Source organism: Echinops telfairi, unplaced genomic scaffold (genome assembly GCF_000313985.2).
Source record: "Echinops telfairi isolate 266 unplaced genomic scaffold, ASM31398v2 ScPeMD7_7475;HRSCAF=8513, whole genome shotgun sequence".
NCBI classification, from domain to species: domain Eukaryota; kingdom Metazoa; phylum Chordata; class Mammalia; order Afrosoricida; family Tenrecidae; genus Echinops; species Echinops telfairi.
The window spans coordinates 9,153,661-9,171,668 of record NW_022111379.1 but is presented as its reverse complement, the minus strand read 5'-3'; the positions used below and the strand labels follow the sequence as shown (position 1 = coordinate 9,171,668).

The 18,008-nt window shown below is 47.4% G+C and overlaps 1 protein-coding gene across 3 annotated transcripts in view; it reads right to left on the bottom strand.

The window, feature by feature from the left end:
- The window catches only part of PML (PML nuclear body scaffold), a 44,078-nt gene that overhangs the window by 19,034 nt on the left and 7,036 nt on the right, over positions 1-18,008 (bottom strand). For all 3 annotated transcript variants that reach the window (XM_045285814.1, XM_045285816.1, XM_045285815.1), the window contains exons 3-4: positions 7,264-7,856; positions 6,066-6,136 (exon numbers count right to left, since the gene is read on the bottom strand). In XM_045285814.1, the coding sequence (XP_045141749.1) occupies positions 6,066-6,136; positions 7,264-7,856 (664 nt within the window). The remainder of the gene's footprint in view (positions 1-6,065; positions 6,137-7,263; positions 7,857-18,008) is intronic.

Below are 18,008 nucleotides of genomic sequence, written 5' to 3'. Positions count from 1 at the left end.
AAGACTTTCTACCCACTGGCTTGTGATCGTCCTGCATTTGGCTTCATTGCATGTGTTTCGTGAGTCTGAAGAGGACTTTATAGATTGGTATCAGATATATGGGCTAATATCAGACGTATGACCTTGGACTGGACTGGGTTGGGATGTTTTCTCAATGTTCAATTCCTCTTGTATATAAAACTCTTTCCTACACACATATGAGTTTCTATCGATTTGTTTCTCTAGTCTACCCAAACTAACACAGGTCCCGACTCACAGGTTGAGAACCGCTGCTCTATTGAGTTAGCGAGGCTGTAAATCTTCTGAGGGCAAGACCCCTGGGTGCAAACCTCGTGATTAAGGGACATGTGTTTATCTGACAGAACCACGAGGGCTCCTGCTCCCCATATTGTAAGAGTAATTTGTTTTGTAGAACTTGTGTGTGTGTGTGTGTGTGTGTGTGTATACACTGAGGTCATGATGTCAGACATAATTTTAACAATGGGTATTGGCTATAACAAAAATTTTTAAAAGGCCCTGCTTTATCCTCTCATGCCTGACGCTACAAATGGTTAGTATGTAAAAACCCTTTTTCTAGTGGGTGAATGGAGACAGATGACGATGTAAGATATGAAAATAATAATTTATAACTTATCAAGGGGGGGAGGGAGGGGGAAAACGAGGAGCTGATATCAAGGGCTCCAGTAAAAAGAAAATGCTTTGAAAATGATGATGGCAACATGTGCAAATGTGCTTGACACACTGGATGAATGTATGGATTGTGATAAGAGATGTAAGAACCCCCAATAAAAGTATTTAATTAAAAAAAAACCCCACCTTTTATCTACTTGGGCCACTAGGCTCTGTGTCCTCCAGCCCCCACCCCACCCTACTCTCACTCCAAGTGTTACGAAGCCTGATGCATAGTTGTTTTATGGCTTTTAAAAAACAAGTGTATTTCCCCCCCTGAAAGTATTATAACATCGTTTAAGTCAACAGAGAGAGGAGAGTCCGTGGGCCCCAGCCCCACCCCACCCTGCCTCTGCCTGGCACGATGTGTCTGCTCAGCTCTCATCACCTGTTCCTGGGGTCTAGCTACGAGAGCACATGAGCCGTTTCAACAAGGGAGGAGTTCAAATCTGGCCTCCGCCTGCGGCTGACCCTGTTCCCACCCCCCCACCCGGACCCCCTGGGCCTGCCTCACCTTTGCACTCACACTTCAGTTCCACACGACCCACCCCAGCCGGTCACCAAAGAGAAAGCGGAAGGCTTTGCAATGGAAGCCCTTTCCGGTTTCCGAAGCTCCAGGTTCCACCAGCAGAGGGCCGGGGACTGAGCGGTCACATCTGCTCTGGCTTTACAAGAGCATTCCCCAGGGACCGTCCAGCTGACGGGCTCATGGCAAGTCCACGCGTGCCAGAGGAGCGAGGTGCTCCAATGGTTGATAGGTGGGCAGCGGGTTGCCAGGCCTTTCTTCTGAGGTGCCCCTGGGTGGAATTGAATCTCCAGCTTTGCAGTGAGCAGCTGAGTGCTTTAGCCACACACACACACACACACACACAGTGGGGGGGGGGGTGCTCCTTACAAAACAACTCTCAAGGCCATCGAGTGATTTTGACTCATAGCAAATCTAAACCGAGTAGAAGGACTCCTTGTGGGTTCCCGAGACTGTCACTCTTTATGGGAGTAGAAAGCCTACTCTATCGCCCCTGGTTACAGGAGGATGTGCCAAGTTGCCACCCAACTGCCCTCGTGGGTTTCATCGACTGTAGCTCTTCATGGGAGTAGGAGCGCCTGACTTTGAGGACTGCCACCCAACTCCCTGACTGTTTATTGACCAGCGACTTGAATCTGGAAAAGAAACCCGGTTGACACTATGGGTTTGGTGTTGGGCTGACCACGAAGTCAATGGTTCAAACCCACCAATCATTCCACAGGAGAAAGATGAGGCTGTGAAACTGTAAGAAGCAGCTCTACTCTGTCTACAAGGGCCCTTCATGAAGCAGGCTATGGGTTTGACTTGTGTCTGAAACTAGCCGTGTGTCACAAAATCATTGGAGTCTGGTTCCATGTGCCCTTTTCTCCTTGTATAAACCCTCAGACACTCGTGTTGAGATCTGAGGAGTGAGTAAACAGGAAGGGGTTTAAGGTTATGACCTTTCTCTTTTTAAAAAAACTTGTTTTAAAAATTATTATCCCCCCCCACCCCAGTTGCACCACCCTTGGCTTCCAAACAGTGACTGCATCCCAGTAAACACCCTTGTGCAGTGTGTGGTTCTTTTGGCTTCTTCACCCACTCAGTCTCCCTCCTTGCCTCCCTGCCCCTCCTCTCTCCACCCCCATCCTGCACCCCAGTCTCCTCAAAGTCTCCACAGTCTTCTCCTTGGGTGGGAAATCCACTTTTCCCCCTCCCTTTATAATCATGGTCTCATGAAACATTTATCTTTGTAAGATTGACTACATTTTCCGAGCACAGTGTCTTTCAATCTTGTCCATGTCATGAGATGTTTGACAGACACATCATTGTTTTTGTGGATACATAATATTCCATGTGTGAACCACAGTTTGTTCTTCTGTTCCTCCACAGGAGGGTTTTGACTGTCTCCATCTTTTTGCTATTGTGGAAATCTACGTGGTTAAAAATAGGTGTGCAGATATTTGTTCGTGATTCGTGTTTTGAGCTTTGTTCCTTTAGGGCATCTACCAAGTAGAGAAATTGCAAGATCATAGGGTGTTTGCACAAGGACGCACCATGCTGTTTTCCATGTTGATTCTGCAATTCCACCAGCAGTGTCTGAGCATTCCAGAAGTTCCATAGCTTCACAGCATTTATTATGCAATTTTCTGCTTTTTCAAATTTGCTATGAGTGTTGGTCTGAGGTGATGTCTCATCATTTTAATTTGTATTTCTCTTATGGCTAATGAAATTGAGCATTTCTTCGTATTATTGTTTGTCACCCGGATGTTGTCCATGCTTTGTGTCCATTTTTTATTGGGCTATTAGTGTTTTTCTTATTAAGTATTGTAGTTTTCTATAGACTTTTCAAATTAGCTGTTTATCTGATATATCATTGCCAAATATTTTTTTCCCAATCTGTGAGTTCTCTTTTTACCTTTTTGATAACATCTTTTGATGTACATAAGTGTCATATTTTTAGGAGGTCCCGCTCTTCTGTTTTGTCTTCTGTAGTGGGGGTGATTTTCATTATGTTTGATGACGTTTTTTATGCCTTGAATCAGAATCCTCAAGTGTGTCGCTGATTTTTCACTTGCGATGAATGTGGTTCTAAGGCTTCACTTAGGTCTTTAATCTTTGAGTCCTGTTTCATTCTTTTGCAGGTGGAGATCCGAATTTTCCAACACCATTTGCTGAAATGACTATCTCCTCCCCCTCTTAATGTGTTTTAGTCCTTTTATCAAAAATCAAGTGGCAATCGGTGCTTGGCTGTATTTCTGGGTTCTCTGTTGGGGTCCATTCATTGGTCTACACATCTATTGTTGCACCAATACCAAGCTGTTCTGATTACTGTGGCTGTATGATAGGCTTTGAAATCTGGAGTGAAAGGCCACCAAGTTTGTTTTTTAACATCGTTTTGTCTATCCTAGATTTCTTTCCTTCCCATATAAAGTTTTTTGATTAGTTTTTCCTTTTGTAATTTTTAAACTTAAGAATTGTGCTGGGACTTGGATTGGAATTGCATTGAATTTATACAGTGCTTTCAGTAATATTGACATTTTCACTATATTAGTCTTCCTATCCATGAGCATGGGGTATTCTATCTATGTAAGTCTCTTGATTTCCTGTAGAAGTGTTTCATAGTTTTCTTTGTATATATCTTTTGTTTCTCTGGTTAGATTTATTCCTAAGTATTTTATCTTTTGGGTCATTATTGTAAAATGGCGTTTTTCATTTAATTTCCTTTTCCGGGTCTTTTCCTTTCATTTACAAGAATCCAACTGGCTTTTGTATGTTGGGCTTATAGCCTGCTACATTGCCAAGATTTTCAATTGGTTGCTGCAATTTTTTTATTGAGTCTTTGGGGTTTTCTATATATAGGAGTATGTCATCTGCGAGTACAGAGAGCTTTGCTTTCTCTTTGCAAATCTGGATGCCTTGACAGCTTTCTGGTGTCTTCTAGGACAGGCTAAGGCTTTAGGACGCTATTAAAGAAGAGTGGGAATAAAGGGTAGCCCTGGCTGATTCCCAGACGAAAGGGGAATGCTTTTCATTTCTCTCCAGTAAGTGAGAGACTAACCATTGACTTTGCATCAATTGCTTCAGGTTTTAATTTTTGATCATGTGATTATATTACCTACCTAAGAAGATTAGAATAAAATGCCCCCTTTCACTTTATAATCTGTGTATACGGGGATATAATGCCCAAAGAAGACAGGAGGTGGTTTCTAACCCAGCCACTAGCTTGCGGTGTGGTCTTGGGAAAGTCATACTGTCTCTGGGTCTTAGGTTCACCCTCTGTAAGGGTGAACAAGACTTCATGCTCTTTCTGAGCATGGGACACCACATCTTGTTTTCTCTAGGAAGCCTCCCCTGATTGCCAAGGCACACAACAACCTCTCTCACCTATTGGTCATGCAATGGCAAAATTGGAAAGGCCCGCCACCCCCACCCCCACCCCTGCACCCGAAGACCCACATTCCATGGAGGACCAGTCTATCCTGGACCCAGCCCCTTGAAAAGCAGGCATATGTCAGCTCAGATTACCAGAATAGGAGGAGAGCAGATAGCAAGTCCACAAGAAGGAACTTGTGGGAACAGATTGTCTTGAGATGAACTCTAAAAAAGGAATGCGTGTCAAAATCTCTGAATGTGGCGATATTGGTGGTAAACTCTGAACCTGGAGCAGAATGCTGTCCCGTAACAGCTTCTGGTAACAGAGTGCATTCATGGGACAGTCTGAGCCTCATTTCCAAGTAAAACAAGACTATCACCATACTCCACAGTCTAGCCAAGGCCTGAGGGAAAGAGCTGACAGCTCAAACCCAGGGGGCTGAGACAGTGAAGGCCTGACCTTCGACTAAGGTCGTGTAAACACGTTCTCTCCTGTTCCCCGGGACACTGCTGAAACACAGCATTCTGCAGGTGTCAGTTATACACCCTAATTTGGGCTTTATCTTCCCCTCCAGACTTAGACAAATTGGCTGAAATAGTATGCTTTGTTTGCCTTCAAAGAAACGGTCAACAAACCCTTTGTGTGAGAACTTGTCACAGAACGCAGGATAGGTGACAGAGCTGGATTGAATAACTTTCTGGGCCCTGGAGTCCCTCCCCATGCTCCTCCAGGAGGCCCTTACGCCCCAACTTGGTTGTTTTTTCTCTATCTTTCTCAATTGGCGACTGTGCCCCTTCTTGGTCCTTTTGTGTTCGATTTGTGAGAGCTGGGTTCTCACCTCACAGGAACGGAGCAAGCCCATCCTGGTAGAGAGTAGCCATGCTGGCGAGTGGCACTGAGGGCAAGTTAAAATGATGCTATTGTATTTCTATCCAGAGTGGAGCTTTCTAAGTCAAGGCACTACAGAGAGGCAGCATGAGCTGGGGTAGTGCAGAGGGAATTCCAATACTAGATGGCATATGGGCACCTGCCAATGCTGACCATCTATGGCCCTTAGATATATGCTGGCCCTAGAATCTGAAAGGTGGGAGCCAGCCCGCTGGGCTGGAACCTGACTTCTGGCCCTACTCTTTGTCAAGGGCCACGTCTGTTGAACCCAGGGAAAGGTTCATATATCTGGGATGGGGCACAGGTTATCTGTCATGCCCAGCAGGGATACCCGATAGTGACCACCCCTTTCATTTATTTCTGTTCACCACTGCACCTAGGGGCCCCCTCCTGAACCTGGCTCATGTCCCACAAAGGGCTACTTTGGCATTCAAGTGCCCAGAGCCAGCCAGCCTTTCCTGCATGGCTTCCCATACTCCTACTCACAGGAAAGGTTCAACTCAGCCACTGGATTGGACCACATATGGGAACAGCAAGCAGGGGTTCCCTTCTGATACAGGAACTCTCAGGTCCTTTGACCCGCGGGGGTGCCCCAAGCCTCCTCTTCACACCTCAACCCCAACTCACCAGGTCAACATCAAAAGGGTCCCCGGGAGTGCTGGCAGCCTCGGGATTGGCTCTCTTGGGTTGAGCTTCATCTGGAGAAAAAATGTCTTAGGCAGGTCAGGGCAGTCCCCAGGGCACCTAAGGAGCAGCCCCATCTGCCTCATGAGGGCATCTTTCAGGGCAGGGGCAGCTTCAGGGAGGGATGAACAGTGGGTAGGAAAGCTCTCCTGTCTTTGTCTGTCTGTCTCGACTGAACTCTCTCTCTCAGCTACACCCTGAGTGCAGCGTGAAGGGAGAGAGCGCATGCCATTGACCCCTAACTCCAGTCCTCTCTCCATCTCTGCACCCCCAGCAAGACAATGTGTAGACAGTCTTGAAGCCAGTGCGGCTCACCGGCCTGTCCACATTCAGCGAGGCTCTCCCACACTCCGCTGACCCGCAGCAGCCTAGTTGTCAGGAAGCCTGGATTCGATCCCTTGAGCTGCGGAGTACAACCCCTCCTCTCCTTGCCGTGGCCAGGGTACAGTACTCAAGGCCAGTGGTTTGAAGTCTGTGGGGTCATCATCTGCATATGGGTCACAGTTACTGTCTGGACAGGGAAGCATGCAGGTCATGTCCCCTGTCTTTGTAGGCCACATCCTTTGGCTCTAGGAAAAGAAATGAGAGCCCTCTATCCATGGGCCCCTATGTGCCCAGTACCAGCTGGGCCTACAAAGGCGGGGCAGCTGGAGGGGAGGCCATCCTGAAAACAAGTGTTCTCTCCCCCAGCCCTGCAAGGTTGGGGGCCAGCACCTAAGCCCTCCAGCGAGTTTGTGGGGCCCACTTCTGCCTTAACCCTCATGGCCCCGTTGACATCTCTGTTCCTGGGCGCAGGGTGCCGAGAGACCCTTCAAGAACCCTCGGTCTCTCTGGAGCCCAAACTCTGCCCTTTCTCAGCTTCCCACGACTCCTTTGGGTCACTCTAATCCACAGAGAGCTTTGTGTAAAGTGTCCCCCTCCTAGTGGGGGCAGATCCATGCCGGGACCTCCCCACTCCCTTTGCTTGCACCCTGGAACCTGTGACTTAATTAGACCCAAGAGACTTAATCAAAACCTAATATCCTTTTCTGACAAATGGAGACTATCCTTTCGGTCCCCCATTCCCCAGCGGGCAATGGGTTAGAAGAAGCCTTTTCAAATGGCCCACAGGTGGCCCGCAGAAGTGGCTCGGTGTGCTTACCCATCTCCCAGGTGATGGAAGACACGAGGGTCTTCAGGCGCTCCTTGAACTCATCTTTGAACTCCTCGAAGCTGTGGGGGCTCACGGGGGCTTTCAGGCTCTGGGGCTCCTCCTGGCTCAGGCAGCGCAATGCCTCGCACAGAAAGCTGTGCATGTCCAGCACCTCCTGGCCCGAAGCGTAGCCTTTCATCTTCTGCACCAGCGTGCCCCCCGTGCGGATGCGCTGCAGCACTGCGTCCAGGTGGCCCAGGTGCTTGGCGATCTCCTGGTTGTCAAGCTCGAACCGCGCCTCCACGCTCTGCAGCAACTCCCGCTCCAGCGCCAGCACTTGCTCCACCACCTCGCTCACCTGCGACCGGATCAGTTTCTCCGTGTCCTTGCGTATGCTGTCCAGCTGGCTGGTGATGGTGGCCATGCGCGCGTGCGCCTCCGCGAAGGCGCCCTCCTGTACCTGCAGCGCCTGCGCCATGGTGTCCAGCTCCTCCTGTCGCTGCTGAATCTCGGTGCAGATGTCCCGCTTGTCCTGGCTGTGGCCCGTGTCGAGGAGCGCGCACGAGCAGCACAGCGGCTTGGCGCAGCCCCTGCAGTAGATGCTGCGGACAACAGGAGGCCGGATTAGTTTACGTCTCCCGCACTTTAAATTCCGATGGTTAAATTCCGACTCAGAAATCACAGAACTCGGAATCACAGTCCTGCTTCTAGCCTGTGCTTTTCCCAATTCACCATTTGTGGTTATGGTGATAGTACCCCATCTACTAATACGATATGAAGACATTATGGATGTTCCTGAAGTTGTGACAACAGCTAGCTTCCATCCGTGGGGCAATGTAAAGAGAATACAACGAAAAAGTTAATTTCTTTCCACCACTTTAGGGATTTCTCCTCCTCACCTCCCGGAAATCATGCGAGTGCCCCGGGGTGCATCTTTCCTCCTCATTCGGACCCAAACCACCTTCCTTACACAAACAGCCAGAGGAGGCTGCCACTTGCAGGAGTCTACGGACCTGGCACCTATCACCCCACTTCAGCGGCACCAGAAGCTCTGAGGCTCAAGGGCCAACTCAGTCAATTGGCATAGCGTTGTTCATAAAGATGATGCTTTACGTCCTGGTTTCATGAGTAGCATCTCGGGTCACGTTTGTGAGTGGCCAGGTCAGATACGATTATCTTAGATGAGAATAAAAAAACTAGTCCACAGGGCCAGTAGCTCACACGGCGCACAGCTTCTTCTAGCCTGGGATCAGAAGAACTGGATGGTGCCCGCTACTACCACCAACTGTCCTGACCAGGGATACAATGGAAGATCCTGGAGAGAGTGGGGGCGGAGGTCAACACTCAAATTCCTAAAAGAAGACCAGACTTACTGGACTGATCGAGACTAAAATGTCCTTAAGACTTTCACCCTACTATCCCCTTTAACTTAGATCTGAAGCCGCTCCTGGAGGTCTCCTTTCAGCTCAATAGTAGACCAGCTTATAGAGTGAACAATATCACCCTCAGGCATGTGCGCCCTTAAGCAGTCACAGGAGACCAAGAGATAGTTGCCCAAAAGCGACTGCGAGAAGGCGAGGAGGGGCAGGGAAGCTAGATCAACAGAAGAAAAACAAGCAGAATGGAAACACTGAAAATAACATCGCAACAATTATAACCAGAACAACCTGTCCTAGAATTATTACACTGGACCCTAGTTTGCTGTGTGAGCTTGGGCCTAAAACACAGTACTTTTTTTTTTTTTTAAAGAGCCCGTTGACTAAGAATTACTGTCATCATCCTCATTGCTCAGATGAAAAACTGAGTCATTTAGGGATTAAATAAATGGCTTAATTATCTAAAACAATTTTTGGTGGTGGGGGCTTGGTGTTTGTTCTTAAAAAACATGGACCTGCTATGCCATTATTTTGTAACTTCTTTCCTGAACTTCCACCATAGACATGTCTCCAGGTCTGTAAGCATATTACCGTACCCTACCATACCAATTGCCTGAGAGTCCATTTTAACTCATGGCAACCCATGTGCCAGCACAGGATTGTGTCCAAAGGATTACCTGCTCAGAGGTAGACTGGACCACCAGGTCTTTTCCCGCTCGTGTGTCAGAGGTGGACTGGCTCGTGTGTCAGAGGTGGACTGGACCACTAGGTCCAGCAGCATGTTTGTGGTTTCTTGATGCCAATTCCTCGCCCCCCAGCGCACAGAAGGGGACACTGCTTGACTCCATGGTTGTGGTCCCTCTGCCAATCCATCTCACTGAGGGTCTTCTCCTTTTAATATGAACCCTTTACTTGACGGGGAAGAGACCTGACACGATGGGGGTGCATCTGGTGGCCCACCTTGTGAATTGGAGTAGCCCACCAGGGGGCTCCCCACCCACCAAGGGGCTCCCCACCCACCCCAGCCCCGTGGGCCAGGCTGACCGCAACAGGCCTCAGTCTAATGGTTCCTTCGCTTTCATTCGTGGGGCCCTTCCTGTGTGCTTGACGCTTTGGGGGAGGCAGGAGTGAGGTGGACCCCCGCTCCCAGGAAGCGCCAGGATCAGAACTTAACGGGGACCTACAGGAGAGCACCTCTGGAAAGGGGGGTGGAAAATGGCAGGTGTTTGTTTTCTGAATGCTCAGCCCACAGAACTGGATGACCGCAGATGTCGAGAAGAACATAGCTTTCCTCCTAGCAAATGACGGTCCGTGTACGGGGAATCCCAGGCTCACGTGCCCAACAGCTGTTCCGTAATGCGAAGAAGTACCTAGACCTATCAGCATGACAAGGAACAGGTAAGATTCACAGGACTAAAATGATAAGAGACCACTTCGAGTTGGAGAAGGTCTAGACAACAGAATCGTGTATCAAGTCCTCAGTTGGAGACACTGAACCCCGTAGGAGCATTAATTCTCTTCAATGAATGCAGTTGAACTTGGAACAACTCAGGGTTTAGGAAACATTGATCCTTCCAAGGCACAAATCTGCATAGAGAATTTACCTCCCCCATACTTAACGACGAATAGCTCACTGTTGACCAGAATGCTCACCAGTGACATAGCCAATTGACACATGTTTTGCGTGTTATATGTATAGATAGATTGCACCCATATATAAAAGCTCTTTTGCAAAAAAATGCAAGGTTTGTGTGCCTGCTGGTGTAGCTGCAGCGACAGCTTCATGAATGTCCTTTGCTTTCCCCCCCACAAGGGTCCTTCTTCTGTGTTCGTTTATCTTGACATGGCAGCAACCCCAGCTGGTTGTGTGTGTGCATGTGTGTGGCTCAGATGTGCAGGAAACAAAGATGCTATGAAAACAGGGACAGTCAAGGCGAGATGACCACAGAGGCGGCCTCCAGGGTAGCAGGAAAACTCTCCCTCTCAATATCCACAGCAAGTTGGGAGTTTTTCACTTTGGGCAAGTAGTAAAGGAACAGCCTCTGTCGGTACAGCAAACTATAGGACAGGGAAGCAATCCGTTAGTCGTTTACACTATAGTATAAATGCACCTCATGAGACTGGTTCCCTGCCATCTCCTGGGGGACATGGTGGGGCATACGCAAGATCAAGACAAACCAGTCCCTGAAGAAGGATATCATGCTCGGTAAAGAAGGGGTGCAACATAAAAGAGGGAGACTGTCAAGAAGAGAGATTGGCTCAGTTATGAAAACTGTTGCAAGTGCTATGAGACCAGGCAGTGTTTTATTATGTTGTATAAAGGGTCACTATGAGTCACATGACTCAAGGGCACTAACAACAAATTTAAATGAAATGGGCGGGGGGAGTGTCTGCCTAGAAGAGTCAGTGCATTGAAGGCATGAGTAAGGAAAACAGCATTTGGAGATGATGGTAGCAATTGATGAGCTCAATAACATATGTTGTAAACAGGCAGCTCTTCCATAAAGGCGGGCCTAAAAGTACTGCCCCTGGGGGTCCAGTCACAGGGGCACAGGTTTATTCCAAGGAAAACGTGATCCCACCTGTCTCCGTGCCCAGTGAATGGCTGCAGCAGCTCTCTCACAAACACATCTGTCTGACTCTCGCGAGGGAGGGTGCCCTCCACAACAGTTTCAGTTAAAACAGAGGCTCTCAGGGGATTTGACAGACCAGCTCAATTCAAGACAGAGAGCTGTCCCTTGAAAATTCCCAAGGGGTCAAGGGCAGATAGGTTCGAGGACAGTCACAGTATTTATTAGGTAGAAGTTTTAAGAATCACCAAAAACTGGATTGGTACGGCAAAGTCCAGGGGAAGTTGTGCTGGGGGAAATTTTCCCATCATGACAATGTTCAATCTCCTAAGAGAATTTCATGAGGAACCCTGCCCCGTCCACCCTACAGTCCTGATTTTTCCCCTGCAGACTTTTTATTTTGTTCCCCAAACTCAGAGAACATGTCACAGGAATACAGTTTGCCCCTCAAGATGCCCCAACTCCTGCTCCGTGGTGCTATCAATTGAAGAGCACAGAGTTCCCCAGAGAAGAGTTGGAGAGATGGAGCCGCTGCCTTCAGAAATGTATCTAGCTCGATGGAGAATCGGTTGGGAATGGATAGCTTCAGATTTGGATCTCTTGTTCAGTACAGTTTATAAGACTTAGTAGCAAGAATTCTTAAATTACTCATCTATTGAGTCACGGCAATCCCATAATACCTCGCTGACTCTAGTAGCTTTGCCGGAACATATCCAAATTGTAAAATATGCCAAAGTGGGACTTTGTTACAAAATTCAATGGCCAAACAGTGGCATAGACACTCCTATGCAGCTCAAACAATTGTGACATCTTTAAGCACTTTCCTATTCATGAGTCAAAACCAGTGTTTGTTTTGTTTTGTTTTTAATCAAGAAAAAGTTTTCAAACCAAAAGACACGGACTTTGACAGTTGCCAGGAGTGGGGGAGGATGGGAGGGAAGGGAGCCAACAGGGTAGAGAGTAGATAGGTGTGCAAGTGAAGGTAATAGACAACAAGAAGGAGATGGGAAGGAGGGAGACAGGAAGAAGGAGGGAGGGGTCTAGGCAAGCCATTGGGAAGTTTAATAAATCATTGAAGTTCTTGAAGGCAAGAACAATCGATCTAATATGTACCTCCCTACCTAATTCACAAGGAATTTGAGGAAAGCGATACTAACAGTAAAAAGATCAGGTGAGGAGCCTTGTGGCGATCTTGATCTGGAACCACGGGTGAAAGGATAGGAGCAAACTGCCTCACCTCTCCTGGTGGAAACTCAGGGCTTTCTCTCTGAAACAGACGCATTTCATTAAAGGTCATTAGGGTGCCTCCAGTCTCTTCCTGCCTTGGTAACTTTGGGGCTTAATTTTAGACGGACGTTTTAGGAAAAGTACTTTAGGATAAAAAAAAATGTTTCTTTAAAGTTTATTTCCTTGCCTTAGAGCCATTTCCCACTCACGGTGACCCTGCAGAGCAGGGTCTAACTGTCCCAGTGGGTTTACAAGGCTGTACTTTCTAGAGAAACAGACTGTCCTATCTTTCTCCCTTGGAGCAGCGGTGGGTTGGAAGCACCCACCTTTTGTTTAGCAGCCCAATGCTTTAGCTGTTGCACCACCAGAGTCCCCTTCCAGTTTTGCAAGTCTAATTTTACTGCAATTACCCTAACCATGGGTTCTAATGAACCGTGATCTTGGGGATGCCCTTCATTCTGTTGCACATCGGCCACCAGGAGTTGGAGTAAACCCAGCAGCAGCTCTCTCATCATCTAATCTACCTGCCTGCCTACCTCCTGATCTCATTTGACTTCGGTTTCTTTTTCTCCTGTGGATGAAAAGGAACGTGAAGTTTCAGGTGGACAGGGTAGCAATCATTACTTTTTACAACATAACTCCGAGGGGAACTGAACTCTGAGTGCCAAACAAACACCTTGCAAAATCCCTTTTGCGACCCAGCCAAGCTAGTACGGAAGCACTGCCTGAGTGTAGTGGCCGGGGCACCAGGACAGGGGCACCTGCTTCCTGCCCTGCCCTGGCTCCGACCAGCCCTCCAGCCTTCGCTTCATTTTACAGCGGAGACGCTTTCTCTTCCTCGACAACCTCAAGGAAGGGTGTAGGGCTGAAGGAGACAGGAGACCATCTGGGAAAGCAGAAAGTGTTTTTTTGGACAAGTGGCTGAACCCACCCTAAACAGCCCATGGTTTACCCAGCGGGAAAAAGTGAGGGCTGCCTGTTGGAGAGGGACGACTGTCCAGGTATGCAGGCTCAGGAGCGTCCCTCAGGCTAGTTTCTGCTCTGCCCCCTGAACGCCACTGCCTTCTACACAGCTGGCAGACTTTCCCTGCTTTCACGCAGGCTGGTGGCTGGGTGTTTTCTAAGACATACGAGGGCAAGTCAAAAAGTATTGCTCTGCAATCACAGAAGCCTTTATTAAGCCAAAATAGCAAACGGCGAAGCGACTGTTCAGAATCCTTGACCCTCTCTTCTCCTTTCAGCCCACAGCGCTTCCCTGCCTTCGCTGCTGTCCAGTGCCGGCCTCTGCCCTGCCCGTTCCTCACCTGCTACTGATCATTCTGGGTCCTGGTCTTGGGCACTGGTTTCCCAGCTTATGAGCTCATCAAACCTCTGAAACTTGGTGAAGGTATTTTTTGTTTTCCCCACTCACCTACCATCCAAAGCTCTGTTCAGCTAGCCACCATCCCGTGAGCTTACAGATCTGACACCCGGACTTGGGTCTTAGCTTCACCTGGGGTCCGAGACCCTATCGCTCTTGTGGGAAAGGAGCTCCCACGTGCTTTAGGGTACTCTTGATGGAAAGCCTCTGCCCTGCTACGACCACCTCCTCTGCTCCTCCACCATCTCTGTCTTCTTGCAGCGCCCACTCCCTGATCCAATGGTCTATGGCCTTAGTCTCCTAGGAGGAACTTCCTTTTCCTTGGTTCAAATGTTTTGTTTCAATTTCTGTTGGGTACCTACCCCAGAGTACGGTGAGGAATTGCCTCAAACGCTTTGTAAAACATGATAGCTATAAGGAAGTAAGCAGCCAAGGGAACAAATAGGAGTCTCCCGAATCTCAAGCTGGCCTAGTACGATGGAGCAGAGGAAGGGCCTCATCATCTTCCTCCTGGCCTTAAAACCCATCAGCGGGGCCCAACAGCACCTCCACGGGGCCACATGCGCAGGCTGGCATGGCAAAGGAGCAAGCAGGGGGGCATTTTGGAAAGTGTAGGATAGAGTCCTAACACCTAACACTGATCCCTTCCATGTCTGACCCCAGCTCACCTGTGCAGGACTTGTTCCTCCCACACACCCTTCACTGCAGCTCCGGAAATCCAGGCCACTCACGAAGGCCTCTCTGTCTCTGCAGACAGGAAGCCTCGCCGTCTAATGCCCTCTCTCTTTCCTGGTCCACCAGCCTGCAAGGAGGTCTTCTTGGAAAGGCCTTTGCCAGTCAACGAGGCGCCTTCTGTTGCGCTCACCTGCCCGCCCACCCGCTTCATCCTTCCTCCTGCCCTTTAACAACCATGGGCTGTGTGCTCACGGGCTGTTGGCCCTGGGCCTGGCGGGAGGAACTGGTGTGGGAAACCATTAGGTGGGAGACCCAGAGGAGGTGCGGTGATCCAACCCAGAACTCAGCAGTTAGTGTGGTGGCACAAGCAGACTTGTCCAGTCACATGGCATCTTGATCGTTTGTTGCTTCTCTAACCAACTCCTCCACGAAGGATAGGCGATTGGTTGATGGGCGCACTCGGCCCCTAGCAGAGGGCCTGCCCCATGGCAGAAGGAGGCTGACAGAGCTCTTTAAACCTTCCCCAATGTCACGATAAGTAGTGAAGGGAAAACCAACACAGGGACTCCACAGATGGGTGATCAAGTGGCAGAGACCCCTCGCTGAAAGTCAGTTCTGGTGCGTCTCCCTGGCAAAAGCTTAGCTCAGTGTCTCGGGACAGAGTGCTTTCTTCTTGACCATGGCCAGAAGGAAGAGCTACTAGTAGTCTTAAGATTTTATGCAGAAAAACCAGTTGAGGCTTTCCAGTGAACACGGGTAAATGGTGAAACAATGCAAATGATGAGTGTGTGTATGTGTGTGAGTGTATGTGTGAGTGCATGTGTGTAGTGTGTGTATGCATGAGTGTATGTGTGTGTGTACATGAGTGTGTGTATGAGTGCGTGTGAGTGCATGTGTGTGGTGTGAGTGTGTGTATGCATGAGTGTGTGTGAGTGCATGTGTGTGCATAAGTGTGTATGTGTGAGCGCATGTGTGTGCATGAGTATGTGTGTTGTTTGTGTGAGTGTGTGTGAGCATGTGTGTGTGAGTGTGTGTGGGTGTACACATAGGCAGTGAATAGCAGAATGGTGTCTGCTAAAGAAGTGAGTTGGTGAATAAGAAAATCAATCCAAGGAATTATCTGAGGACTCTGGAAAAGCAAAATGCAAAGCTGCAGAATTAAAGAGGGAAAAACAAACAATAAAAGATGCAGAAGAAGGTTTTGAAGTTCCCAAATCCATATAATGATAGTGGCAGAAAATAAATGAATTAATTAAATTAAATCAATAAATTTTTAAAAAAGTAGATGGCAACTCCCCCACATTGAAGAAAGACTCAAGTTTTTACATCCAAAGTGGCCATGGAGGAATTTTGGGGGGAGGGAGGAAGATTTCAGCTGCTTATAATCTTGATCAATGATGGCCAAGTATAAAGAGAAAATTATATTAAAATCTTTAGCGAACAAAATCAAACAGATTATCCATACATGAAAAAATCAGGCAATAAGAGAAGTTCTGACCTGCAGCACTGGAAATTTATGAAGTATTCTGAAAGAACTATGACTTCCCTCCCCCTCAAATTTTATGTTTAGCAAAACTATTTTAATGAATGGCAACAAAAAGACATTCATTTTTAGATATTTATGGACCCTCAAAGTAAACGTTAAGAAACACTTGATTAAGTTGTACAACCTAATGGGAAATTAATTGTATGAAATAATTCAAGAAAGGAGTAGACATGAGAATGAAACAAATTGAAGTTTAAGGTTATGACTAACAAGTTGGTTGTAATGTGATGATAAAGCTTAACAACCATCTTTAAAGGATGCTCAAATGGCAAAGGCATAATAACTTTGGTAATAATCTAGAACAGAATTTTTACATTATTTCAATTAAATTGGAAAGTAGGAAGGGAAAAGAGAGAAGGTGTCTGTAGTAGTTCCACAATCTGGTGTCAATTTGGGACTTGAGAGGATTAAGAGTGCAGGGGCAGCGCGTCGTCTGTCAATCGGATCATAGCCAATGAGGCCACTCTATGGGCGTGGCCTTCTCCTGAGAATTCTGGGAACTCCTGGATTTTCCTCCTTGGAGGCAGGAGACACACTCTTCTCACTTGAGAACAAGAAGAAGTCTGAATGGCGTGAGAAGAGGGATGGGGAATGATGGGATAAAGTTTTGCAATGAAAGTTTGCTGTCCTCAAGGATTATGCAGGTGCATTGTCATAAAGGGGAAAAGTTCCTTGGTGCGACTCCCTGACCTTCTCACCAATGTAATTTCCAATTTTCTTTAAACTTCCTCCTCATAATCCCTCTTGTGGCCATAATCTCCTGAGCTAACTTTTCTGCCTGGAATTGAATTACCCCAGCAGAGACCTTTGAAAGCCACTGTTTGGATTGGACTGTGCTGTCTGGATTTTACTGGTAAACCCAAGCCTTGTCCCTGGTTACAATTCAGTCCATAAAAATGATCTTCATTAGCTTCGCTCTTACTTAAAAGACGTGAGAAGATGGGCTCTGTGAACCCATCTGATCCTTGTGCGATGCTTTCGGCACCCATCAAGTTCAAAACAGAAAATGGAGAACCACGTTTGGTCCTGACTTCAGCCACAGTGTCATTAGTTAAGGTTTAAGGACTTCCCTCTCTTGGCTCATCTTTGCACTCTTCCCAGTGTTCCTTCAGACACTTGAACCATCTAAAAATGGTTGCTTCGTGTAGGCAGCATTCCTGTAAATGTACTGCAAAGCGTCAATGATCTGAGAAGATGCCTGCTTGCATTTTGATAAAACTGTGATTCATTCCTGAGTGCAAAATCATTTTTTTAAAATGGCACAGAAGTATCCTTTTTTGAAGGTACCTGACAAGACTTGACTCGACAGCTCCTAGCAACAAGACTGAGACAAGTGTGTATGACTGGGAGAGCCTGGCTGTAGTCACCTGCTGATGACACAGACAGGTCTAAGCACATTTTGTTTGAATAAATCCAGGCATGCATGAACTGGAACCCTAGTAGCAAAACTATACATATATATCAAAAGTATATATATATATATATATATATACACACACACATATATCTCAAAAGTATATATATATACTTACTTTTGATATATATACTTTTGTATATAAAAGCATATATATACATACTTTGATATATATATATTTGAAATATATTTCCAAAATATATATATATTTCCAAGTTTCCTACAATCTTTGAAAAGCATCTTCTGCTCACCTTCCCGACAGAATCGCTGAAGGCAAAGCAGGTGCATAAGCAATGTGGTGAAGAATGCTGATGGTGCCCGGCTATCAAAAGTTATAGCGTTTGGGTCTTAAAGGCTTGAAGATAAATAAGCGGCCATCTTGCTCAGAAGCAACAAAGCCCACATGGAAGAAGCACACCAGCCTGCGTGATCATGAGGTATCAATGGGATCAGGTATCAGGCATCTAAGACCCAGAATAAAACCATACCCAAGGTGAATGAGGAAGGGGCATGGAGTGGAAACCCAATGCCCATCTGTAGACAACTGGGCATCCCCTCACAGAGGGGTCACAGGGAAGAGATGAGC